Here is a 27239-nt window from a genome sequence, read left to right as displayed (position 1 = left end):
TTTAAAATGATTTAGCAGTTGCGTGATGAAAGACAGATAGTTTGAATAGCTGTAAGTCGTCTGTGGTGCACACACACATACACCTGCATGGAGCTACCCAGAATCCTTTCCTACTTTATAGCTGTTTCAGGCAACACAAAGCAAAAAGATTATAAACAACTGGTGTCCAAATAAAATTCAGCCTTGGAATTTTTATTCAATTTAATAGAGTGAAAAAACATGGAAATCATTTTTTATGCAATGAAAGAAATGTCACGTGCACGTGTGTATAAGCCTCTCCTGCTACTCCGTATTTGGAAAGTTGTCTTGTCTTCCCTGCAGTCTGGTTGACTCTTCCTGCAGCTGCTGGTGCTGTCAGAACAGCTTGTCAAGCATTTGCACTCAGAGATATGGTTAGTCACTGCAGAAGGAAACTAGGAACCTTAGAGTTTTTCCAACTGGTATTCATGGATTTCCATAACTTTGGGAATGGTATTTATATTCGTGTCCACTCTACAAGCTAGAATGGTGTAAATGTGACTTCAGTGTAAATATGAATCAGGCCACCACATCATCTACATTAATGAGAGCAGGAGCTGATTCCGAAGTTGTAAAATGGCAAAAGAACAAACTGGAAGCTTTACATCTGTGCTAAGAAGAATGGTTTTCTTTTCTGAATTTTATTCATCCTTGTTTCCAACTGAAAGTTTAACATGAGCTGGAATCTGCAAAAGAGCGTGACCAGCAAAATCAGGACTATAGAAGCCAATTAGAAGTTAGCCAGATATTAACTGAAGATGTCTGAACTGAAAGAACTGCATGAAACATGCCTTCTCCCTTTATTCTTCACACTTTGCTAAAGACTCACAAAAGAAGTGAAGGAGGAGGAATATAGAAACAGTGCTTAAAATGCTGCAATGGTACTTGTGAGCTTTTCGGGGAGGAGGGTGATCCTAAAAGGATTCATCTGATCATTGAAAAGAAAAATTACTCATGCATAACACAAGAAAAATGAATGAAATTGAGCTAACAAAATAAATCCAGCAGGGTAGCTAAGACCTGCTATCTAGCAGTCTCTTCACTACAGGCTGATAATATATTAGCACTCTCAGAAAAGGAGAAAATGGCAAAGCCTGGCATGCCATTAGCCTCCTGCAGTCTTCTGAAGCTGGATAATGCTTAAGAGCTCAGCTGAGGCCAAAATACAACATTTAAATCCCGCAGCATTCTGCAGTCGAGGTGCTGTCCTGCGATTTTATTTCAGTGTTGGCATATAAAATATGGATAGGCTTATCTTGGATTTCAGTGATATTAGTTAAAGTCTGATTCTCTGTTTATGCATAACAGTTTTACAGCAATGTAAGACTTATTAGCTAGTTGCCCTCCACAGAATCATAGAATTATAGAATCGGTAAGGTTGGAAGGGACCTCTGGAGATCATCTAGTCCAACCTCCCCGCTCAGCAAGGTCACCTAGAGCGTGTTAGACAGGGTTGCATCCAGGCAGGCCTTGAATATCTCCAGCTAGATTTGGATTAGTCTCAAAAACAGAATTTGTCACAGGGTCTGTTGTTCTAGTGTAGTAGAAGCTGCACAATAGTTTTCAGTCTCTGTTGTTTTCATGAGTTTGTGGGCCTCAGCCACAAGCCCCCTCTAATTTCTGCTTTCCAAATGGGAGAATACCAGCATTTATAGCACTCACCGTAATGCAGTTGCTCCACCCCCCTAATTAATTTAGTCATCTTCTTTGCACTTTGTCCAGCTTCACTCTGTCCTTCTTAAGGTGTAGAGATCAGAAATACACAAGCATTTGTGATATGGGAGTGCCAAGTTTTAAATAGTGGCAAAATGTTGTTCTACTCTCAGTACCTTTCCTGATTATGTCCAGCATCCTGTTGACCTTTTGGCTGTCACTATATGTTGAGCCAATGATTCAAAACTGTCCAGGATGACAATGTAATCTCTTCCTGAGTTTTAGCTGTCATTTCTGAGGTCAGCATTGGTTTAAATTATTTGTCCCTAGATGTATTACCCCACATTCATCCATTTTGAAGTTCATATGGCACTTTAAGGTCATTTAGTTTTTTGAGGCCTTTCTGAATTCCTTCCCTATTATCTGGAAGAACTAAGAAACTCAAAGATTTCTCTGCATTCTCCTCTCACGGGTCATTGGGGAAGATTATCATTAAAATGTTGAAAAAAAATAGCCTTAATGCCAGTCACAGAGGCACCTCACTGCTGACTGATCTCCATCCCAAAATAACCATTAAGATTTCTTCCTGCTTAAGCAGCTTTCAGACCATAAAATGACCTGACAACCTGTTTTCTCTAATATTTTTTTGGTGTGGAATCTTATCAAGGGCTATTTTGAAAATCCACATAAGTTATGTCCGCTGTGCTGTCTTAGAGCTCTGGAAAGTTAGCGAGGCGCAGAGTTAATGGGAATCTTGTCAGTGGCTTCAGTGCACAAGACAGCAGAAACAGATCAACTTATATAAGAAACACTTATCTGTAAACCTCGACTGATGCTATTTAACATATTACTGGCATTTCAAATGTATTGCAAAAGAACCTTTGAAAGTACAGAAATGCAAAACAGAAAGTTGATTTTGTAGACTGTTCCTCAATGAGACATAAACGAATGCCTGCAAATTGTTCATGTTTCCTTTTCTTTCTGTTAAATTGCAGATGGCGTTCATACTTTATTATATGGCAATCGTTGGCCATGCTTTGTCTATAACATCCCTGTTGATTTCCTTGGCAATTTTCTTCTATTTCAAGTAAGTGTTTTTTATATACACTCCTCTTTCCCTGAGGGATCTTAAGTGTTAAGCGAAGAAAAGCTTGGAAGGGGACATGGCAGTGAGAAGTAGCTCTTCTCAGTACTTTTTTATATAATCCTGGTAACATAGCCTTATCACAGGGTCACCTCACCAAAGGGACATCTCTCTGTGGTGTGTCGCCAAGAGCGTGCTGTAACACTTATCAAGACTAACATAAAAGTGAGAAATGGTGTGACTGGGGATTCAGCAAGCTTCCTTCATTTACCAGCTGCCTGTAGATCCTGGGAGGGTTCAGCCAGCTACTGCAATGTCAAATGATGGTAAGGGCAGAAGTTTGGAGCCCGTTGCTCCCTGAGGGTGAGACAAGACTATTGTGGGATGGGAATATTCCCATCCATTACCAAAAGACTGAGGAGGCATGTCCAAGATTCAGCAGTAAGGGCTGAATGTGACACCTAGTACGTAGCCTACTGTCATCATTAGGGGGAAATAAATGATGTTTTGTATGAGAACTTTAAAGGAGGGTGAATTCTCCTATATTAACCAAAAATATTTGCAACTACTGTACAAAAACTGAACGAGAGCATTTAAATCTTAACCTTAGAGAGCCTGCTGCACACTATTTATCAGAATGTGTCTGCAGTGAAGAAGCAGAAAGAGCCCAGTTTTGCCTTCAGACATATAATCACAGGTTCAATTGCAATTAGTAGTGACGGGCTTTCAGGGAATGGCCTTCTGTTTCCAGCTCAGGGAAACAGTAAGTACTAAAAAGTAACAACGCACCACATTGCTAACAGATCTTAAATCTTAATCACTTCTTTATTTTTTTTTTTCAAATCACATGAAAAAGTCGTATATTTAAATCATACTCTAGCCACAGAGGATTTCTCAGTGCCAGTCACAGTAAATACATCTGTATGTTAGATGAAAGAGGGAGTTTACTATGGCAAAAACATTCAAGAATAACCACTTGGCAAAGCCCTGAGCTATTGCACACAGAGAGCTAGGAGGACTTGGATAAAGTGTATACTCCTTGTAGCTCTTAGGTAATCTTTTTGTGGCATTGCACTTTCATTACACCACTATAAACTGTAAACTTCCAGGACTGATAGCAAGCTTCAGAAACTGGTGTTGTCATATCCATTTACAGATATTCTGATGCAACCAAATGACAAAGACAGGATTTTTTTTAAACCTGGTAAAATGACCCAGGTGGGATGGTGTAGTCTTGCTGATTTCAGCAAAGGTACATCAGTTATCTGCAATCAGAGGGCCAGATATTCACTTCATGACCAAAGACAGGGAAAATGCTCACCAGCTGTAGAGGTTTGGAGATTGTAATGTAGCCTACCTGTAAGAAATTGTTTCAAGTTAAGATTGTTGATTATGCCAGAATACAGATATGCCCACCTGCGGATGACAAATTATTGTGCCATTCTTAATATGCCTAGTCCTGCAAAGTGTTTGGAAAATGATTTTAAAGCAGCCATGGAGGTTGTTGTGAAAGATTTGTTCAAAAAGGTGAGGCAGAAAATAGTGGGCTGAGGAAGAAAAAGTAGTTAATCAGGGATAAAGTGGGCAACAGGTGATTTTGGAATGTAATGATAAAAATAGTTTCAAGTATAAGAGGAAAGTTAGTTCAGTTAAACAGGGACTAGCTCACTCTTGGTGGCAGTCATTTGAAACTTTTGATTAGAGGAATAATGGCTACAGAGAGCTAAAGATTCATTTTTTTTAGACAGATACTCCATGTAAATCAGCATCTTGCTTAACTGCTTTGGTGTTAGGCTAATTTACACTAGTTAAGATTTTGGCTTTGTGTCTTTAATGGGCAAAATAATAGAAATACACATATTCACGAATAAAATTAGGTCTGAATTTTCTTATTCCACTGTAACATGACTAAATAGTTTCAGGTCATGAAACCAAATAATCCGAAACTAGAGGGATTCAATTAATTAGCACGGAGGCTGTGGAGGTACTTTTACTTCTTAAGTAATTAAAATTAGAGAGCAGATATAAAGAAAGCTGAGAGGGTAGAAAACAAAGTGCTCCAAGGATGGAAAAATGTTTGGTGCTTCAGGGATGACAGACCACTGAAGAAACTTTGTTACAGGTCAGGATTTCTTCCTCACACAAAGAAAGTAAATTGTGCAGAAACCAGAATAAGTGGTTTTAATGTTTTTGTTTTCTAGAGAAAGCTATATTCACCATAGCAGGCTTTAATTTCCAGGCACAGCCTGATCCTGTAAGAAGGTGCTTTGTGTGTGTTATCTCCTCTCACTATCTCCAATGCAGGTCAGATTATTGCAGTCAGACTATTGCAGTAGTACTAAGCACCTACGTGATCATCAACCGGATCGAGCCTTGATGAGGGAGCACCTTCTACACAAGGGCAATGGGCTACTGAATTCCATTCCCATCTATGTAGAAGGTGAAGAGCATGAAAGCACAGCCAGAGAAATGTTTTAAGAAACCTGGGAAGAGTTTAATCTGATCTGAAATCTTATACCCACGATTAAGAGCTGTATGGAACAGGAGAGACAGGATCTGGTTAAGCCAGATATCCAGAATGATCCCAGCAGGTGATTATATCCTACTGAGACCTTGCAGCTAGGCAGGTGGGCACCAAGGTGTCTGACTCACTCCTTGGCCCGAGTCATGGGCAATTCACAAGCCTGGCCATTCCCAAGCTGTGCCAAAAGACTCATCTCTGCAACAGGCTTCCTGACAGGCACACAATTTCTCCTCCTCTCTCTCCTGCTCCGCTTCTCCTTTCCCTTCCATGACTAATCCCTGACACAAAGATTACAGGAAGAAGTAGAGAAAGGAATTAAAATAAAGTACTGCAAAATGGGAGGATGAAGAGGAAACCAAACTAAGATCATAAGAAAATGAGAATCAAGCCGTATGGGAGCAAGCCTGATGATACATTCAATTGTTTTCTATCATCTGGATATGACAGTGATGGATTATATGACCTTCATTAGAAGGTAGGATGTCAATCAGATGGTCAATTAGATAGCAACATCAGGTTTCAGAGCTGTACAATACAGCCTTTGACTGTAGAGGCAAGAGCTACAGAGGCTGCTGCCTCAGAATGCGAGAGAAAACTCTTCCCACGTATAACAAGTCTTTCCTGGCAGAGATTTATTTTCTTTTTAGTTTTGAGTATAAAGATTCATAATGATCTAGTATCACAGATGTTGCAGTACTTTCAGAAGTGAGTACTGTATCAGTAGTGACTAGCTGTATTAAGCAATACTAATTCGTAACAGGAGACAGAATATTCGTAAAGTGGAGTCTCTAATGGTTACATGCGTCATATTATCATTGTGATCTTTTTATAATTTTTATTTTTATAATTACCATCTAAGATCCTATTATCTTATATGATAAAACATAAAATTAAAAAAGGATTCCTGGCACTAATTCATTTCCAACTGAATTATTAAAACAAAGACATTTGGATGCAGACAGATGGGGAGTACAATATAGCTAGACTTGCCAGAGTAATAGGTGGTGGTGTCAACATACCTCCAGTCTAATTGTTGCCAAAGTTTATAAAGGCATTTGAAGAAGGATAATGAAGATAGTTTTTTGGATGTTTTGGGTGAGTTTTCCCCAGGGATAAGGAAGAGCATGGTAGAAAGCCTGAAAATAATTGTTTGAAAACTAAACAAAAGGCTAGAGGATGGAAAATAACTGACTGAGGGTGAAAATCAGTATTGTGGATATTCATGAGTGAGAAGTGATGACAGATTCACAGAGCAGATATATGAAGAAAATACTGCCAATAATGCCAAAATTTCCTTGGAAGTCAATATATGTGAAATAGAGAAATGAAGTTAGGCATTAAAAAAGCAGGGAGATTCTGGAAATATATAGGAGGAGCTATATCTTTCAAACAAGACATAGGAGTCTCTGAAAGTCTGAGATACAATACATAGTGGCATAGTGACACAGAGAAAGCCACAAGGGAAATCTGTGTTTTAGACCCAGGTAATGGGCTTGGTGATGTCTTGTTGCATACTGATTAATAAAGCACCGTAGAAAACATACAGAAAGATGGGTAGAGAGTGAGGAGGATCTTTCAAGGATGCAGGAGTGATTAATGAGGCAGGAAGAGGCAAGAAGGGAGCCAAGAGAGGTTGGACAAGGAAAAAATCACAGCTGATTGTCAAAAGTAGCAGAGGGACTGAATAAAGGTTTGACTTTTGCAAGGAAGAGAGTATCACAAACTCGTAAGAGCAGTTTCATGTATAGAGCAAGAAGAAGAAGGGAGACCGGAAAGACTGGAACCAGGGAAGAGGATCACCAGGCAGCAGTTGCAGGCAATTTGTTGAATGAGCTAAGGGGGGAACAGGAGAAGAAACATAAAAGGAAGGAGGGAAACTGGAGATAAGCTGGGCCGTGGATGTAGATACAAAATTAGAAAACGTAAAGTAAGTTTCTATTATAAGGGGACATCTTGAGAAGAGAGAGAGAGATGTTAAAGAGAAGGCTGAGGCATTGAAGGGGATGGGGTAAGATGGGCTCACAAAAGTAAGTGGGAAGATTAGACAAGGAGAGTGCATGTAGGCTATTCCATATCTGCAATAGAGATATACTTGCAGAAAGAAATAGAGAGGAGAAAGAAGTCAATGACATGGGAAGGTCAAAATAATTTTAATTGTTGGTTTTCCAGGGGATGAAAAAGGTGCAACCCTGTGCCCAGAAAGATGGAGAGGTAGAGGGAAAGGCTAGACTGAGAAATAAAAGTAGGTGTAAAGATAGCTTGGGCTGGAGCTAAGGGATTAAAGAGGTAAAATTGTTTACCTGGGAGATAACAGAAATGAGGGAAAAGTGAATAATTTTATAATGGGAGAATTCAGATTTGCCAAAGGATTTCCACCAGAAAAGTAGAACTCAGACAAAAGCAGTCAATATTGAAGGATAGTGAAATTGGGGAGCTGGCAGGGTAGACTTTGAAGTGGGAAAATGAGGAAGGATAAATGGGAAGAAAGCAGAAGGAGAATCAGCAACCGAACATCTCAGCAGGATTAGTCTGAGCATAATTGATGGACTGGGAGGGGCAAGTAAGAAGATACGCGGAAAAGAAGAGAGGCTGTAAGAGAAGGAACTGCAGCAGGCAGAGCAGAGGGAAGACTCTTATCTCAGTGTGGACCAAGTCAGGCAGGTGCCTTTGCCATTTTGATGACAAACAATGAGGGTCAAATGAAAGAGCGAGATACGGAAATAGGCACTTAATGAGTCTGATGTGTCCTTAACATAAAAGCTTGAGTCAGGGAAAAAAAGTAGGAGATACTGACGAAAGCGGCCGAGCAATCCAGGAGTAACACTAGGAGAGGAAGACAGGCAGGGAAAGGAATCTGGACAGCAGATGATGGCAACACATAGGAAAACTCTGTCCAATTTAATAGAGAAATAAGTTTAAGAAGAGCCTGGAGGAGCAGTGATGAATAACAAGAGTAAGGCAGCACACATACATGGTAATGACTGTCACAAAATACAGTCTCACTATACCAATGCTCACATGGAAAGGCAGTTGGAGAGTCAAGGGTCTGTCTCTGTGGCCAGGAGCTGAAGAGACCTCTGTAATTGATGAAGTTCTAATTTCTTAGAGATGCATGGGAGCTGCCAGAAGAGCAAGAAAAAGACAGGAGGACAATGGGCACATAGTAGTGTTCCAAGACAGGTGGGATAAGTAGTGTAGGCAGAGTAGAAAGAGCAGAAAAAGAACATAAGTATGGATTTGTGCTGCGGTGAAATGCAGCAGGAGTAAGCATGAGAACACTGTAGGAGCAGTCAGTCCAGAAAAAGGTCTGTTCAGTCTGGTATCCCATCCTACATGGATCAGAGTAAAGGTGCACCTAGCCCTACATCTGGTGCCCAACAGTTACCAGTAGCAGATGCTAAAGGAATAACATAAAATCAGTGCATGTATAAAGTATTCATCCTCCTAGGAAGTGACCAGCATCCCACAGACATCCTGAACCAAAGAGGGACTCTTGGTAATTAAGGAGATCAACAAAAACGATAAGCATTGCAGGATCAAGATGTGACCAGCAGGATGGTATAAAGCTAGAGGAAGAACTGCCTTCAGTGACTCAGAAGAAAAGTGTGAGGAGAACCAAGAATAAATGGCAGATGACCAAGGAACTAGAAAGGAAAAGAAAAAACAAAACAAACAAAAAAAAAAGGATAAACAAACATAAAAGAAGGTAGCTGGTTAGATTAGTTTTGGTAGCTTTTTTAGATGGAGAGTGCGTTCTGCGTTAAGCTGCATACACCCAGCCACAGAAAGTCACAGCAGCAGCCAATTCCAGACTGTAAAAGACTCCTAAGTGCACAGGGTGAGGTTTTTCTCAGTGAGGCAGTGATATTTGCTCTTCCCAGCTGTTCTTTTACCTGCCATTTTGCCTGCTTGCTCCCAGTGATTGCTAAATGTAGACATCACAACATGATCTCACAGCTCCGTGATTGCTTTTCTGCAGTCACCTCCTGACAGCCCCAGGATGAGCTCACGGGCGTGGAGCACTGCAGAGGCGTTCTCTGTATCACAGAAGCAGCCAAAGGGGTGGCATTAGGATTCAAGTATGAATTAGAAAAGGGAGACAGTTCAGGTTTGAAACTACAGCCATGATTTAGTTGGACAAGAATTCTTTGAACATCTCTTATGAAATTCTGTCTACCCACATTAGCAGAAATCTTGAAAAAAATCAGAAAATTCGGAAAAGGTTGCTGCTCCCTCTGAACAGGAAAACAACCTCTTCTGGTTTGGAATCTCAGCTGGACTAAGAAACATGCAACCCAATATCATATCAACCCAAATCTCCCTGAAATTTAAGGGAATTCCTGCCCAAATTTCCCATCCTGTCTCACCACTAATTCCTGAAGTAGCAAATAACTTTCATCTGAATATTTGAGATATCGAGTCTCCATGGAACAGCTACTTATGAAGCAGTATTCCTGAGGTTCATTACTTGCATCATGCACATCTGTAATAATTCTCAGGGTTCTGCTTCACCGCTTAATATCTTGATTACCATTAAATTAAGAAAGACATCAAGGGTTGAGAATGTAACTGGATGGCTCTTTACAACATGCTCTGAAAAGCATGCGGTACTAAACAGGTGTAAAAACAAAAACAAAGAAATTGTCAGGGGTTATGGCTGCCATGCAAGGCATGTATTTTCCGACTATGCCTTGCCAAAAAGCATTCTTGAGAAACTGCTGCCAGAATGTGCTTGTTAAAGTGACATCAGAACGAAAATACTAATTTACAACGTGTGCTACATATTTTTCAGGAGCCTCAGCTGTCAAAGGATAACGCTGCACAAGAATTTGTTTTTTTCTTATGTGATGAACTCCATGTTTACAATTGCCCACCTCATTGCTGTTGTGCCTAATCCGGGCCTTGTAAAAAGGGATCCTGTAAGTACTGCGTGACTCTTCTTTGTCTTGACACCCAAGTAAAATTACTGCTGCTACTCCAGAAACAGCCATCACCATTCATCAATGAACGATAGGGAACTGGTGACCCCCCCCCCCCAGCGAGGGTGCTCAACCTCAACCTTCCTTGAGGCTCAACCTCACTCAGCCTTACTCAAATCTTCACTGAGCAATTAGAAAAGAAATCTTTGAATATGGCACAGGAGGAAAAAAAACTCAGACTTGCTCCAGTCTGTTTGTCCATAGGGACTTGTGTCAGATCCCGATTGACCTCAGCAGTGGTGACCTGACATTTGCCAACAAAGTCCCTGAAGAGAGAAATCCCCTCGCAGGCCCTCTCTCCTTTCTCCCAAGCAAGTACTCCCTGGAGGGGTGGGGATGGTGGGAATCTGGCCCCTGATTCCAAAATTCCAACAAAAAAAATCTATTCAGGGCATTTTTTTTCTCCAGAAGTGGTAAATCAAACCAGTAGCCTAGTTCATTGCTGTTAGTCTGGCAAATCGTGCCAACCCCTCAGTTGGTAAATACGTGTTGCATCTGTAGATCTCAGTAAAGTAAATCTGATCGGACTCACTAATGGAGCTATCACATTGTGCTTGACGCTGTCAGAGCATCCTAGGCTGACAAGAAATTAATGCAAGTCTGGGAACCTCTGAAGTTATAGCACAACACTGATCAGCTTGTCTTCTAGTAAGATCATTTGCTTATGGTTTAATCATTGGTCTGCTTCTAATTTTGTGAAAGCAATTAAGCATTAGCACCTGATATTATCAGGTGTTTCATATGTTTCTCAAGCATATGCTGCCAGGTAAGTAAGCTAATTAAGGCTGGAAACGTATAGACTAAAGAAAATATCACCAGTTCCAGGGACCATCTGGAGGTTAAAAAAAATAGAACAGCAAGAAAATAATTTAAAAAATCACACATTTTTCATCCTTATTGCATAGCATCCTGTTTACCTAACTTGTGCAAAAGGTGTGATGAAAATACACTTGATATTTGAAGATAAAAAGCTGGCACATTAATTCAAGTGAGATCTTACCTCAAGGCTAAGAATGGTACTTCCTGATAGCAGAAGTAAATTTGCTGAACTGAAGTGGTTTAAAATAAAAGTTCACATCCAGGACTCTTGTACTCCAAGACTTCATAAACAAGCTGTGTTGTGGTGCCTTTGGGCTAGATCCTTATTTGAAATGAAATCTTGACCCCAGTGACGTCAATGGCAAAGCTCCCCATGGCTTCAGTGGACCGAGCTTTCTTGCTGTAGATCCGTGTAGCCACAGGACAGCAAGCAGGATGCTGAACATCACTCACTTAAAACCCCAACCTCCCCTATTACAGCAACAGACACTATAGAAATTACATAAGTATTTGCCTTTGGAACCAGCAAAGCCCCACAGCAGTGCGAAGGTTTCTGTTTGCAGACTATTCTCAGATATCAGATCGTAAGATAAAAAGGACCCTTAACACTGAACATAGTCTTCAGCCAAAAGAAACACACAGAAATCATCAAAACCAGTATACTTCTGCTGATACTGAATATAGTCATATTAGCAAGCCTGACTTTAGCAAAATATCTAGGAATATATTTAATTATTTTGAAGAACAGAGATCTTATTTTGCATTTTCTTCTCCCAAACAAAATTTGCATGTTTGACAGTGAACTCCTGTTAAGAAGCTGAGATATAAAATCTGAGACCAGAAGACCTAGAATTTTCTATTTTTAATCTACAATGAAGTATGGGATGAGAGTATGTGCATTACTTGATCTTACCCTACTTTCTGTATTTTCCTTCCTTAAAAAAAGAAAAAGTGATATCCTAATATGTGTACAGACTCTTAATAGAAAATATGTTCTGCTCTTTTAAGAGTATAATAAATTTGCAAATATATGGTTAGAAAAAGAAAATGAATTACCAGGGGTAAGTCCTTAATGCATTATGATAATACATATTAGCTATATATGATTATAAGCAGAATTAAAGGATTTATGTTTAAATTTTATTTATTCCACCAGACAGATTCCCTTAGTATTTTCTTACTAACACTGCTTAACAGAGCAAAGGAAGGCTTTGTAGTTTGCTTTTTAGTTTACTTTTGTCTAACCATGTTGTATCTTCCATTCTATTAAGTCCATTCGAAAATGACTACTTCTGAGTTTTTGTAGTTTGCTGCATTTATCCTCTTTCCTCCTGTGTGTCTTCAGAGCTTTACAGGCTTGTGAGTGTGGGGCTCCTACCTCAGAAATACACAGAAATACAGAAGTGGGTAGAAGGAATTTCAAACAGTCCTACCCCTTATTTAATGACAATATACAGATATGAAGTTGGTGGTATTTATTCTGCACAATAATAAATGTTTTTCCACCCCAATAGCTCCAGCTTTTTTCCCTGCCTAATTTCAGAAACAATTTAAATATGCAATACAGGACAAAAAAATGCTTACTGTGTAGGCATACTTATGAGGATATCAACCAAATTCATATTATTTTGAAAGAAGAAAGAAATTTCTATTATAAAATGAACATTCAAGAGGAAAGACAGGAAGAACAGAGAGGAAATTCATCCCTAAGACCAAGACCCCAGATTCTCTCTGTGTCAAGATACAAAAATATGAGACAATCCAAAGCACCAGTTACGTGAAGAGAGGTCCTGTCCTCACTCACATATATTTTGTTGTCATGATCATTCTACTCATGAGAAAATGGTAAGTCAAACCACTTTTTCCTTATATCTTAATTTGCCTTTTTTTCTTGTTTGTTCCTGCTTTTCTGATTATATAATTCTTTTCTCTCTCTCTTTCTTTCTCTCTCACTCTCTCTCTCGGATTGATGTGGGCCCAAAGTAATGGAAGAGAAAGAAGCTATGACTCTAGGTATCCGTATAGGAAGCAAAGAAGCATAGCAAAATGTCCAGAGACACTTGGCAAAAAAACCCAGGAGGATATAAATGAACATATATAATATGTATATTAAAAATGTTATGTAAGTCAATTTTTTGCATATTGTATCTAAACTAACTACTTCATTAAATATACTATTACTACAGATATTATTGGAAGGTGTATCTTCTATCACTTTCTTAAATGAGACTGACTTGCAAAAGAAGGATGATCTGTGAATAACACATTATATTCTCCATTAAAAAGCCTGGAAATATAAATAAAACACTTACTACCTTATCTTTTAACGTAGTCTTGCACATCAGGTCTGTATTTTTCCTTTTTCTTTTTCCACAAACCTAGTAATTTTAATACTGAATACTGATGGAGGTAAAGGAAAATGCAGCTAATGACTGGAGGGATAACTGCTAATGAGAAACTGAATAATTTATCAGCTAGCACAGAGTGCTCCATGAGCACCAATATAAATATGTTTGTAGATGGGACTAAGCTTAGTCACCAATTAGTAATAGCTGGCTGATTTGAAACTCTTCCAGAAAACCTTTAATAAATCTTACTGTATTTTTATCACTTTGTCCTTCTAATGGAGAGGGTATCTGTCGTCTTCTTTCTCCAGCCTATTCTGTAGTCTCTTCATCTTTGGAGCAGTAGTTTTCCCCTTGCTGCTTACTGCACCTGGCACTGTGTGGTAAGAACATTTAGATTTGTACTGCAGTGTTAGAGAGTCCATAATAGGGGCCAATGCTCCACTGGGAGCTCCTGGGAGCCCTGTGTGGGCTCTCGTGCATGGCCACAGTAGGTTAGAGAGTAAGTTCAGGCATGCTCCAGTCTCACTGTCAAGTCCCATCCATCTGCCACACGTTATTTATGCCCAAATGCGTAAATAAAGCTGTAACCTGCAAGCAAGGGCACAGCACTAGAGCTGGTAAGTGGGAGTCCAAAGCAGTCCATGTTTTATTACGAGCACCATACACCCATTTTCTCAGCCAGGACAGACTGGGTACAGGCTGGACTGAGGATGGTACAGTCCTTCCCACCAGCATTGCCAGTAGCTCAGCTGGTGCCAAACAGAGTGTGAATAGTGTGATGCTGAGCTCCAGTGGCGCTGGCAAAGCCTGTTCTTGCCTCCTTGTACGTTAAAGACTTTAAAGAGCCTGAGCTCTTTACAGCCCTAACTGATGGTGCATCATGTACCTTCTCCCTCTACCCAGGACCAGCAGTGTGTAGTCCCTTTCCTTCTCACACATTTTGCTGAAGTTTCTATGACTGTGGGTGTGAGGTAGGATGACGAAGCACACGCAGTTTGTCTGTACTGCACAAAACCCATCTCCTGGCAAGAAACAAGTTTTCAGAAGAAAACAGCAAACTACTTCCAACTGAGTAGTATTAGTAAAACCAATCGAAAGTGAAAAGGAAAGCACAAAAAGGGGTGTCCGCTAGAATTAGAGTCTTTAAAAGCAAAGCCATGGTAGAAGTAATATTAGAGAATTTAATATCCTTATGCACACTAGAGCACTATAAATAATCTCACAATTGACTAATTCAAATGAATACCATGACTTCTCCAAGCATATTAGGCTTTCCTCCCTATCAGACTAAAACAAAGCAAATAAAAGATGAGCAGTGTGAAAACAAAGAGCAGAAAGGGTAGTTACTATAATTTATGGGGTTACAATACTGTTGACTTCCTCTGTTCTCAGAAGAATAGACAGAGAATGAAAGCCAAGAAAACCAAGATTCACAGCATTTCAGAAACAATGTTAATTTTGGTCTTTTACCATATATATATCATCTTCCTTATGACAGAATTTTGTGTTTTGTTATTTTTAGTTCCTTCTTATGTAGCCTGGCAGAGTCTGGGGATTTTTTTAAATATATTTTTCTCAAAAAGAATGACTACTGAATGGTGAAACTGCTGTCACCTGTGACTTGTGTTGCCTCACTAGGCTTGGCCTTTTCCATAGTGCAACCCCTACTAGATGCAGCAAAGAGGGAGCTCCAGAAAGGAGAAGGGCACTTTGATCCTGGGAGTTGTTTCCTGTATTATGTTTGGGGAAAAAAACTTCAAGAGCCCCATTCTTGTTAAATTAAATTGATTCTTTATTCAAGTATCTATTTCCAGAACTTTTCTGTCACTGTCAAAGCACCCCCAAATCCTCTCCTTAGTATATTTTTTCCTTCATCCCAGGTAACTTACTTGCAGGGGCCTCTGTAACCAGTTTAGACGCAGAGATGACTCAAAGTTATCCTAGCATACACTCCAGATTCAAAAGTAATCACAGACAAAACTACTAGCAGAGAATTACAAGCCAGTGCCTAATGATCATATCTCCTAAATCTTCTAGCACATCTTCTTCATTAGGAAAGGGTGAGTGTTCTTATGAAGCTATGTGTTATCTTGCCTACTACTGGGCCATTTACCTAATGAAGACTCCAAATGGCCATCTAAACCACTGTCCTGCTGCTGTCTGAGCACGGGAATGAAGGAGCTTGACAAGTCTGGGCCAAATGTTTGTAATTGTATTTGTTCATTGACTTCACTAGGACTAACTGGCTCAGCAAGGATGTCTACCTCACTTGGAGAAAAAAATATACATTAGTTGCTTTTGTGTGAGTCAAAGAGGGCCAAAGTCATTCTCCATTGCACCCATTTTAAGCCTTACTGAAATCAAAGTGTTTCCACCAGTTGTGTGTTTCTGTTCACTATGTTCTACAATAAAAAGCATTTTTTGTTCACCTCCAAAATAAAGAGCAAAAGTGCCTGCAAATAGTTTTGCTTCTATTTTTGTTTTAATCAACAACTACAAGTTTCTATCCAAAACCAAATGAGTGTCCTCTAACAGCATAAGGAACTCAACATAGAGAGGAGCTCAGAATGCACTTAAAAAACAGCTAGGAGCAAACAGGAAACTGAGCCTCAGAGACAGAAACATACATATTAGGAAGCATCCTCTCATCTCTACTCCATGCTAAACACTGAATTTAGAATGAACCTTCACAATTCCACTCCACTCTGCTCAGGAGAGGAAGGAAATACCAGAGCTGGGTATTTGTTTGCCTCTGTTACTCTTGAGCAAAGACATTCGCACAGGAGTGTGTCAGACAGTGGACATCACTTTGTCAGTCCCTCACTGCTTCCAGGAATTCCCATGGCTTCTCCCCAGATGCAGTGAGCTACAAATGGTCAAATGGAATTTTTTTATCTGGGCCAAGGAGCTCACAAGCCAACACCCCCCCATTTGTGTGAAGCACAGCACCACCATATACACACTACCTTCTGCTGACTTGGATTCTTCACTTTGCACATGTGCTTCATGCCTGTCTGCTTTCCACAGTTTCGGCATCTCTCCCAACTGTGAGCATAGGATAAATGAATGGGGCTGCCCTTGGAACCCATGCGCTCTCATCCCTTTTGTTAATAGAGAGAAGACTTGTTACAGAATGACTTCTAGCCCTGTGTTTGCCTCAAAGTATTTTCACTGTACTCTCTGAACAGCTGATAATCAAAGCAGTGCTTTTGCAATTCCAGTTTTGTCACATCCTAATGGGACCACATCCTAATGGGAACCACAGAAAGTTCTGCCTGAATATGAGGAGGAATTTCTTTACTGTGAGAATGACAGAGCACTAGAACAGGTTGCCCAGAGAGTTTGTGGAGTCTCCTTCTCTGGAGGTATTCAAAGGCCACCTGGACGCAACCTTGTCTAATGCGTACTGTGTGATCCTGCTTGAGCAGGGAGGTTAGACTGGATGATCTCCACAGGTCCCTTCCAACCTTACCCGTTCTATGATTCTGTGATTCTGTGTAACCAAGCAGAAAAGCACTCTAGTCTTCTGGGTCTGAATACAAAGATGTAATCCCTTTTGAGATGATGATCTCCAGCTTCTGCCCCAGATGGACAGAGTTCTCCCTTAACTCTTCTGTCACACTGGCCAGCCCCTTGTAGATCATTCAGTTACCCAAGAAACTCAGACTCTCAGATGATCTCAGATATTTGTTGTGGGCTAGTGAACTATGCACTTTAATCCATCAAGCAAAGCAGTGAGGCTGTGCTTTGAACTTTGGAGATGTCCCAGGACAATCATTTTTGACATCTAAAAATAAATACCCAAATCCCATTAGTTTTCCTTTCCATGAGCTGGTACATCCAAACAAGCATTGAAGCTGGGCTGATGCATTCAGAACTCAAGTCTTCCATCACTCTCCTTTCCCGTGACAGCTACCTGTCTGTTAATTAATTTTACCAGTAAAGCAGAGAAGAGGAGCAGACACTCACAAGGCACAAGTTCTTTCCTGACACAGTAAATGCCATGCCATAGACAGGGAAATCACAAACTATCTTTTGAAATAGAAACCAGTGTTGTCACTAATATCCTTCTAATAACGCCTGACTATGTTCTTTACATGAAAAGGATCCCATTGCTTATGGGGAAAACAATAGAAAGAGAGAGAAGGAAAGACCAGTCTCTAGTGCTCAAGTTTAGAATGAAACTGGCCTAGCTATAGAACTTTTATGAATTAGACTACAAAGCGCCCATATCACAGCCTTGAGGTTCTTTGTTATGGTGGTTGAGACTGTGAGAGGTTCAGGCCAGCACAATCCCCAGTGACGTTCCTGCTGTGCATGTGGCTACAGAGGAGTCATTCGTTGCGTATGATTCTCAGGAGGTGATGGGAAGAAGGAAATTCCTGCTCTATTTTCCTCTGCCCTGACCCACAGAACAGGACTGACACATAAAGTGGAATAATTCATCTTGTTACTATTGCATTTTTCTAATATCAACAGAACTGCACTTCTTGGGAAATAACTCTGTTTCCTAACAGCATTTGCTAAGTAATGTCCAGACCTGTCCAGCCCTGCTAAGCCACAGGAGCAAGTGAGTTGGAGCAGAGCTCTGTAGGCTGCCTTGAGGCAGGATCTTCCACTCTCTTCTTCTGCACCCAGGTACACCAATGCACAGTCACTGCTCAGGGCCTGTGAGCAAAGGCACATTTCTCTCCAAGTGAGTGTGATTCTCCTTTGAGGAAGTGAATGACTGTGACCTAGGTCTTCAATATTCTTGATTATATCTTCCAGACTCTTGGGGAAATGAGGGAAACACAAACTTCTACGTAATCCCAATGGTATCAGATTTACTTTTGGGATGGCATACTATGTCCTGGATGCAAAGCATGGATGTTAAAAGGACATTCACAGCATTCGTTAATGTCATTTCGGTGAAGAGCATTTGTGGTTCATACAGAAGTACTGAATTCAGACTGAATAGAAGTCAGTTATCACCTCTGAGAAAGATCTGAACTTTTTCAACTAAGTTATTACAGTTGCTTTCTCGAATGGGAAGCACCATCAAGTTAAGAGCTACCATAGGAAGGAGGAAAAAATGACTTAAGACTCCAAGTATGGATGTATTTTGGGCCAGCTTTCCTCATCTTACTTTCCTCAGGAATTATTCTATCTACGTTGCAGTTTGCTTTCTCTTTTGAAGCAGTGTTGTTAGCTTCAGCATCTCAAAACTGTTATAGCATCATGAAGGGAGAGCTTTCAGGTAGCCACATCCCAAAGTATCTCATATCAAAACAATACAAATTACATCAGCGTGTGTGGATGGTATTTCTGCAGTGTTTTCCCTATAGTTTAGTAGGCTGAGTGCCACTTCCTCCATAAGCGTGACTCCAGAAAAGGATCTTGTACTGCAAAATGTGTTGTGGTCCCCAGAGCCATGAGGATTGTTTCCAGGTTTTCAGAGCATGGGATGCATCTTTTCTGCTTGGCTAAGGAAGAACCATACTCTCAGTCACAGCGTAGATGGAGGCTGCAGATGTGGAGACAGCTGAATGGACCACACAGTCCATTGACTCTCTCCCTGAAAAGACTGATTTAACCTGTCATTCTTCCTAATTATTACACACCTCCACGATCTCTGTTTGACCTTGAAGATGCTGCCACTGTGGCAGAGAGAAGTAAGCACTCCCAGGACAGCCGTTTCAAAATTAGCAAAGTCATTGCATCCCGGTCTTGTCATTTAAGAGCTTTCTTTTTATTTCCCACTGTTATTTCCTGGGAAATCCTTCCTAACATACTTCATAGCTAGCAGATCCGTTAAACTCTTGTGAAATTAGGCCAGAAGCCAGAATAAGAAGCCTGCTCTCTAATAACTCGTGCCAACCAGCCATTTTATCGTCAGCTGAACCAGCAGTCCTAATCTCTGGCAGCACTGGGCATGTGCAGCCACTGGGGTTTTTGTATGAGGTTGCTGCAGCAAAGCACATGCTGGCTGTAGATGTAATATGACCGCATCCGCTTTGCTAAAATTCATGACGTTCATTCCAAACTGCTGCACAAGGAAGCTATACTTATGTTAGCCTAAGACTTGAGCAGTAGCTGTCCCTAAAAGACTGTAAGAATTTCATATTTTGGAGATGTTGTTGACCAAATTCTGACACTAAGCCAATTCTCCATACTTTACTGTGGTTTTTTTTTTAATCATTTTTTTCCTCTGACTTTCCTCAACAGATTGGAGATGTTTATAACTACTTAGTGAAGACAAAAATGTAGGCTGAGACCTAGGTGACCATAGATTTCTATCAATTGTACTGTTTCCTTTTGCATTTGGAGACAGCTAAATAGATGGTATGTCATTAGCCCCTGAACACTCAGGCATGAAAATGTTATTTAACAACTTTTTATTCTTAAGTGTCAGAGCAAAAAGCTCAAATGCTAGCAGTTGCCTTGTTAGTGAATTTTGTGCTGTGCTATATGGACTTGACATCCTCTAAAAAACTCCTGCTCCTGTGCCTTCCACATATGCCTTCTACATGAATCTACACTTCTACACTTAAGCACCATAGGTTTTGTTATTATTCTGGGAACATAAAGCAAGTATGTTTAGAAACTTTGGTGAGGTAGAAACAACTCCTAATTCAAGATAGTTCAAATTAAACTTGAGGTTCCCCTCTAAGTGTCCTTTAAAAGAAGCCACCTAAAACTTCAGAAATTTGAACCTAAATTGGGCAGAAGACACTATTTTCAAAAATCCTCAGATATTTCCAAGAGGGATTCCTCTCTGAGGGAGTGTAGCATGCATGATTATTTCCAAAACAAGGTATCTTCTCTGATACAGACCTCCCAACAGAAAAAAAATAGCTGCTGCAGCTATTTTCTTCATTGGGATTTGTCTGATTAAATGACAGTGATACCAGTGTAAGCACCCTTATCTGAGTCTAGGCGGTGATTTATCTCACTCTAAAGTAAATGGTGAAAACAGGTCAGACAAATTAAATGAGGAGTGCTGTCCAGGGACTAGCTTGGTTTATACATCTATACTGCAAAGTTAAGCATCTGAGTTAGGTGGTGTGAATGCCATCCACACTGGTTAGCTGCCCTTGGTGACTGCTGTGCAGACCTGTATTACTGCTCATTTTAAATCAAGGCCCAGCCATCTAGCTCCGCTTAAAGGTATTTAAAACCAAACACAGTGTAGCCTGAAACAGAAGAGTAACAAATGGAAGGGCACCAGAGTATCTTTATAGATGACAGCCAGGCAGATGGGGTAAAAGCAGGTGAGAACAAATAGTAATAATGACTTTGAGGAAGAGGAAAAAGGCTAGAGGCTAAGTTATTTGGAGGATCAAGCTCTTTTCCTCAACATTTCCCCTCTGAATTGCTTATAGTAGCCTACACTTAACTAGCTGGTCTCTGAATTTCCTTGTGCTCACTCTCCCTACCTACTAGGAGTACCCCCATGTCCTTCAAAGGGCTGATGGCTCCACCTGGCAACATGTCACCCCCAGAAAGAGCAGAGTCTAAATGCATCTATAAGTTTTATAGACGTTAAAACACCCATAGTCATTTAAAGCCAGATTTATCTCACCTGCATTTAGACACCTGTCTGTAGATATGTACAGCTGAGTTATGCTTATGCTCCCTTTACAGCTAATGATAGACACAGGCACATCTAGGGCATAGTCCAACTGATTTATTTTAGATATCTCATTTAGGATGAGCTAACTTATGCTGTAATCTTCATCAGCTGCATAGATTTAATAACTTTTGACTACGGGGAAGACAGTATAGGTGTCTATATTTAGTATGACAAATTCTAGTCCTACCATTAGAAAATGCCTGTTTATCTGAATCATGGATTGATTATGTCAATGTCATCAAAATTATCTATGTACCCTTATGTAGCCATCAGGAAATGCCTTTGCAGTTCTATATCTTATATCTCAAATCTAAGCATGAGTATCATCAGGTATTAGATGCATTCCACATAGTTTTAATTAGTCTGGCTTGGGAAGTGATCACAACATATCCAGAGTAGAGCAGAGCTCAGGCAGGGCTGCAAAATCAGCACTGCATATTTGAGGAACCTGTGCCTTGCTCGATCCTCCTGTGCCTAGTGACTGTGGTATAGGTGTGATTGCAGAGAAGAGGTACCTGGGGCATGTGGCTGGAATGATTTATTCCCCTTCATTGGGGATTAACCTCCCTTCATCTGAGAAGATAGTAACAGACCTTGTGAGCACCTTGCACACTCCTTGCCAATGTTAGCATGGTGTGTTAGCAGTGGGAAGCAGCACTGCTGGAGGTACTCCCCAAACCCCAAGAGAGCTCAGCCCCGGGAAGCACCGTGCAGAGTTAAGAGCATGGACCCCGGAAGAGCAATAGCCACAGTAGCCAGGACTCAAGGCTGTATGGATATAGCTGTGGTAATTCCCATCCAGAACTCCTAATTCTGAGATGACTCAGTGACTGCTTCTCTATAGCATAGACATGGGCACAGACGCTGTTAAAAATATCCCGTCATTTAAATTCATATTTTGCTTTCTTGTAACCCAAAACCTAGGGTCCCTCTGAGCAACTGTACATTTTGTTCTGTAAATGGTTTAAAAGTATATTAAAGCATTAATCTTAGTCGGAGCTCCTGTGTGCCAGGTTTATGACTGGAACACACTTTAATGGATGACTCATAGTAGATATATTGTATAATGCTATGACATTCTGATAATCACTGATTTACAGCTACATTACCTAGCACGGTCTTGCTTTGGAAAGTCCTTTTACTGCTTATTTGTGTAACATATGGATACTTGGAATTTAAAGCTATTTTCATAGAATAGTGATCTAATATAACCAGAAAAAAAGGCAGGTCAGTAATCAAACTTCAAGTTACTCCTTTAAATGTTAAGAATGTCTGTGCATATATTTTATTGCCTTCAAACTGAATTCAAATAAATCATGTCTGGTCCCCGTGGTGAGCAGTACAAACTCTCCATAAGGAGAGCCCTTTGCTGCTATGCACCATGGACTTTCACAGAAGTGAAGAAAAGCCACCCTAGTCGATCTTAGGTGAGGTCAAGTATATTCATTTCCCTTTAAACAAAGAAATGAACAGCTAGAGTGGTGATCCATGTAACTGACTTGGTTTAAAATTACTAACCTTGTTTCACTTATTCTCACCAACTTACTTCTTTCAAATGTCAGTATGGGGCATTTCAGCCACTACAGAACATTTGAAAAGAGGTTTTATTATGCACACTGAAAAACTACACTGCTTTCCTTTTTTGTAGATCTTCCGAGTTGTCAAAGACTGGTGTAAAACACAGACCTCCTAACTTGGCAACGTGAGCCCCTTCAGCAGGGAAAACGCAAGGGAACAGGGGCACACAGGAATCTTCCTTTCCCAGCCCAAAATGGAGCTGGTCTTTTTATTCTGACTGAATTACTAGAAAACCTGCTCAATAACAATTTGTAATTTATTTAATATTACATTTTGGTTTTGCCATTGAGGACAGTATTCTGTTATTTTTGTCTGAGTATTTTGGTTTGATTTGCCATAATGGCTAGTAATGACAATTAACAGTGCTGCTCTCTGTCCGTAAGCTATTAACTAGCTTAAGACTAAGGAAAGTCTTAACAGAGAAGTGGTAAATATATGTGACGAAGGGCTGTTAAATTAGCCGAAGAGAGTGTCATGCCCGCTCTATTACAGTGCAATTGCTGGGTCCTGCACTGGCAGATGAACCTTTGAGACGCCTTTGAAAGGGGTAGAACATTAAATAGTATTTACAATATGTCAATAAATCCTGGAACACATCACAGACACCCAGTTCCAGCTCCTTCCTGTAAAAGGAAACTTTATTTCTTCTGTGTGAAAAAGCTCCAGCATCCTTTCGAAGTGTTTTCATTATGTATCACAGCTGAGGTGTTCCCAAGAACTGCACAAATTCTAGCAAGATTTGCACGGTGCAGCAGTGCAGTAGGAACAAATAGCAAGCAGCAATCTCCTTGCTCATGGATCCAAGCTTCTTTCCAGGAAGCACTGCCAGAAAAGGGTTCGTTCTTGGTCTTCTTCCTAGAGCCACCAAAAAGCTCCTGCCTTAGGTAGTTACATGACTTTTCTGGTTGTTTTCCTAATAACTGTCCGTATCACGCTTCCCCACAGAGCCACCAGCCGGTGCAGCGCAGTGCTGCCAGTCTCCACATTCTCTAAAGAAAGGAGCATTTTGTTATTCCTCCATTTAGGAGACAAACACACCAGCCCAAGCAGCAGTTACTGAACTGCAGTGGAAAGGACCAGCTATTTCCTATCAGAGTTCCCTGATTACGAATTGTGAATTAAAGCTTAAGTCACCTGCAAACCTGCAGACTGAGGGCCAAGGATATTTTACTTTCTTTCATAGTATGAGTTACAGTGTCAGTAGCTGCAGTATAGAAGTAATAGTATCAATATTGTGTAATATCAATGTAATATGTGTAATACCAATCCTTTGAGTCCTGGATTTGACTGTGCTGCATAGTCTACAACATGCAGCAGGGCCAGATACTCTGCCTCAAATAACTGGCAGCAAAATATATTTGACTTCAACAGAAGACAAAATCCCTAGACCTACTTTTTTTTGTCTCAAAGTTTACAGTCAGTCCATTATCAAGCATAGGAATAATGGAAGATTTGCTTCTGTATCATCTTGCAGTTTCATTTTACTTCTTTCAGTAAAAACTAAATACTTAATAAAACTTACTGTTTTTTTGCAGTTCTCCTGCTCAGACTAACGTACACTGAGATATGCTGTAACGTTTCTCATATTGTGTTCGTGTTATGAATGGCTTCAGGTTGGGACTTGTTGGAAATTTTCTTCTTCGGTAGCAGGTTCTTTTCTTTCACATACTCTGATCTAAGGAAAACACTCTGTTTTGATCGTAGGAAAATATTTCCACTGCACCACTTAGCCACAGATGAAAACATGCTGCATTTGTTAGCTCATCCTAAGCAAGGATTGATTTTCACTGTGCTTTGATTAATATGAATTTAACATAATTCATCTTGATGCATTGTCGTACTTCAGCTATTCATGCTAACTTTTTCACATCCATTCTCAAATTAATGTGATGTGGATCTAAGTACTAATCACATCCATCCTTCATGCCTTGTCAAGGGTATTCTTTAACTTACTGCATGGCAAGTGAGTGCATTCCTCAAAGCAGTCATGAACTGTCTGCATGGCCGTTACTTTGAAAGATAGATACATAATTTTATTTTAAAAGCCACAATTGATAGTTCACATGGAAGGCACAGAAAAGAAAGAAATATTGAGGAAATTAAGTCTTAGGTATATAGTTCTTCAAGAAACAAAGATTGTTCATGTTCAGGAAATGTGCTTTATATGTATATATATTTAAGCTACAGATAAAAATTCAGCAAGGACTCATTTTGTTCAAATTACATGTTCAGTAAATCTTGGTTCAGAGCATTGATGAACATCGCAAACATCATCTCCTTTTCATCTTTCATCTCCTTTTCACCTAGGAAATATGAAACAGCGGAAGCATTAAGTTAAAATGAAGAAAGTGAGAATATGTTGTAGATTTTGTTGCAGAATTCACCAGTGCAGCTCTGCCCACCTCGGGTTGCCGGGGCTGCAGTGCGGCGCTGTTCCAAAGCCCATGTAGCTGCATGGAAAGCTGAGGCTGCCCAGACTCTGGAAGAAAGTAGGATCTGTGCATGTGCAAGTTGTGGGCACCCCAAGTTGTTCCCATGGGAATAGCTACTCTCTCAGACTGTCGCTGTCCTGCCCCGCTGTTGTTGGGGGAAATGATAGCTGGAGCCCTTGGACCCACTTCCCGACCTGCGACTTCTGCGAGGAAATCCTCAGAGGAGAGTGTTTGACTGGCCCAGGTCAAACCTGAGATGTGACTGATTTTATCAAACCTGTCTGGCAAACTAGTATGTTCACCCAAAAAGTTAATTGACTTTTTACACACTGCCATTAACTGGCTTATGTCAGGAAGAGTGCTACCCAAATTAGATTCAGCCTTTTTGAAGTGCCTTGTTATCTGTTGGTCCAGGTGGATGGGTGATCGATAAGGGGAGAATGGAGAAAGGCTGGCGGCCAGCTGGGAGCCTGTACCGAGCACACAAGGCATATTGACCGAGATCTGTGAAAAACAGCCCAAGCATGATTTAAGAGCCTTAATGAATACATTTGCCAACAGCAAAAGAGGCAAATATTTATTCATTTTCTTCCCCCCCCCTTTTTTTTTTTTTTAAAGACCACTTGCATACAACCCTTCTTTCTGCATACTTTTCAGACACACTGTGGAAATAAGTGTGACCATCCACTCTGCCCTGTATAGTGAGTAGGAAAAAACAAAAGATTATAAAAAAAATCGGTCTTTCATGCTCATCCTATCAGTCCTAAATTTTCATGGGCACCAAACTGCACTTTAAATATCAAAAGAGAGCTAAATGCACATCTTCTGGCAATTGTGGTTGGAGGGCTTATTAGCAAAAAAGATGGTTCATTGAATGGCTATGAAGCAAGCTTTTCTGGTCCAGAGTAGCAGCCTGGGTCCTCCACACACGTGCAGCATTCTACTTGCTTAACAGACAAAACATCCCTTTAAAGAGACAAGAAAAACCTAAAACCATCTCTTTAAGTCAAAGTAGTCAATTCAGAAATGAAGGAGAAGGAGTATTTTCCCCCAGCCACAGATGACAGCTGCCATGCCACCATCACTGCAGTGACCAGATTTCTGATGAGCATGTGGTCCCCCCCAAGGACCGTGGCCTCTGCAGGCCCAGCAATAACTCTCCTCATACTGGGCCTCTGGGGTACTGGGGATCAGGAGGTCCACATGTACAGTACCCATAGACCGCACCGTGAAGTTTACCATCAATGAGCCACTAGGCCTGGCTTGCCTACTGTGAGGAAGTGGGTAGACATCACTGGAGGACAAATGATGTTGTCCCACACCAACTAGCTCTCTAGGAGAAAAGCAGGTAACGGACATGACACATTTTCCCACACAACCTGCCCACTTCTCAGCAAGTCAAAGCCACAATCTCTTGTCAAGGTGTATTTGCAGGCAGGAACCGCTTCCCATCTCCTGGATTTACCTAGGAACTTTGTCACACATGAACTTCATCATGAGTCTGTGTTGGAGCAGGTGTCCCCATCCCACATCCCCTGGTTTCCATGGGGAAGAAGCCCAAGAGGGAGTCCAAAAGAAGTAACGACACATCCCAGTTGTGTCCCCAGGGTGCACGTTTAGCAGATGGGCAGGGTAAGGCTATCCCCAGAGGGTGCCTGGATGTAACCCAAGGGCATTGCAGCCCAGGTGTTTTCAAAGCTGGCAAATGAAGTTCAGCTCCTGCACAGTGATTGCAAAGGCAAGAAGAGCCTTTTCAAAATGTGACACCAAAGCTGGACTCAGCCTGGCTATTTTTACCTCACTGACTCCATTTATCTTCATGTGTCTTATTGCTATGTGGACAAAATAAAGTAAAGCTGTCTTCTTGCAAAGAGGCCAAGACAGTATTCCTGATACCTTACCAAAAAAATCTCCACTGCCAATAGCACCTCTCTTTTGCCAAGCAGCAAGCTCTGAGCTGGCTGCAGTTTAAAGAGTGAATGACTCTGACTCATATAGGGGAGCTGAGCAAACCTTAGAAAACTGTGATTAAAAGTAAATGAAAACATCCAGACTGGAGTTCTAAGTCTCCTTTTTGCAGCCTTTCTTGTACTTGCAGAACAAGTGCCTCGCTTCAGTTTTAAAATCTATCAGACTGCCAAATTTTGAAGTTGATTTTTTTTACATAGTACTTTTTGAAGTGCTGTTAT

The 27239-nt window shown here is 40.6% G+C and overlaps 1 protein-coding gene across 1 annotated transcript in view; it reads left to right on the top strand.

Annotated features, from left to right (window-relative positions):
* Positions 1 to 27239, top strand: part of CALCR (calcitonin receptor) — a 72983-nt gene that overhangs the window by 23261 nt on the left and 22483 nt on the right. Inside the window, exons 5-6 of the mRNA XM_062567752.1 lie at positions 2667 to 2758; positions 10072 to 10198. Coding sequence (XP_062423736.1) covers positions 2667 to 2758; positions 10072 to 10198 — 219 coding nt within the window. The remainder of the gene's footprint in view (positions 1 to 2666; positions 2759 to 10071; positions 10199 to 27239) is intronic.

Source organism: Rhea pennata, chromosome 2, assembly GCF_028389875.1.
Source record: "Rhea pennata isolate bPtePen1 chromosome 2, bPtePen1.pri, whole genome shotgun sequence".
Lineage (NCBI taxonomy): Eukaryota > Metazoa > Chordata > Aves > Rheiformes > Rheidae > Rhea > Rhea pennata.
This window is presented reverse-complemented; position numbering and strand designations above follow the sequence as displayed.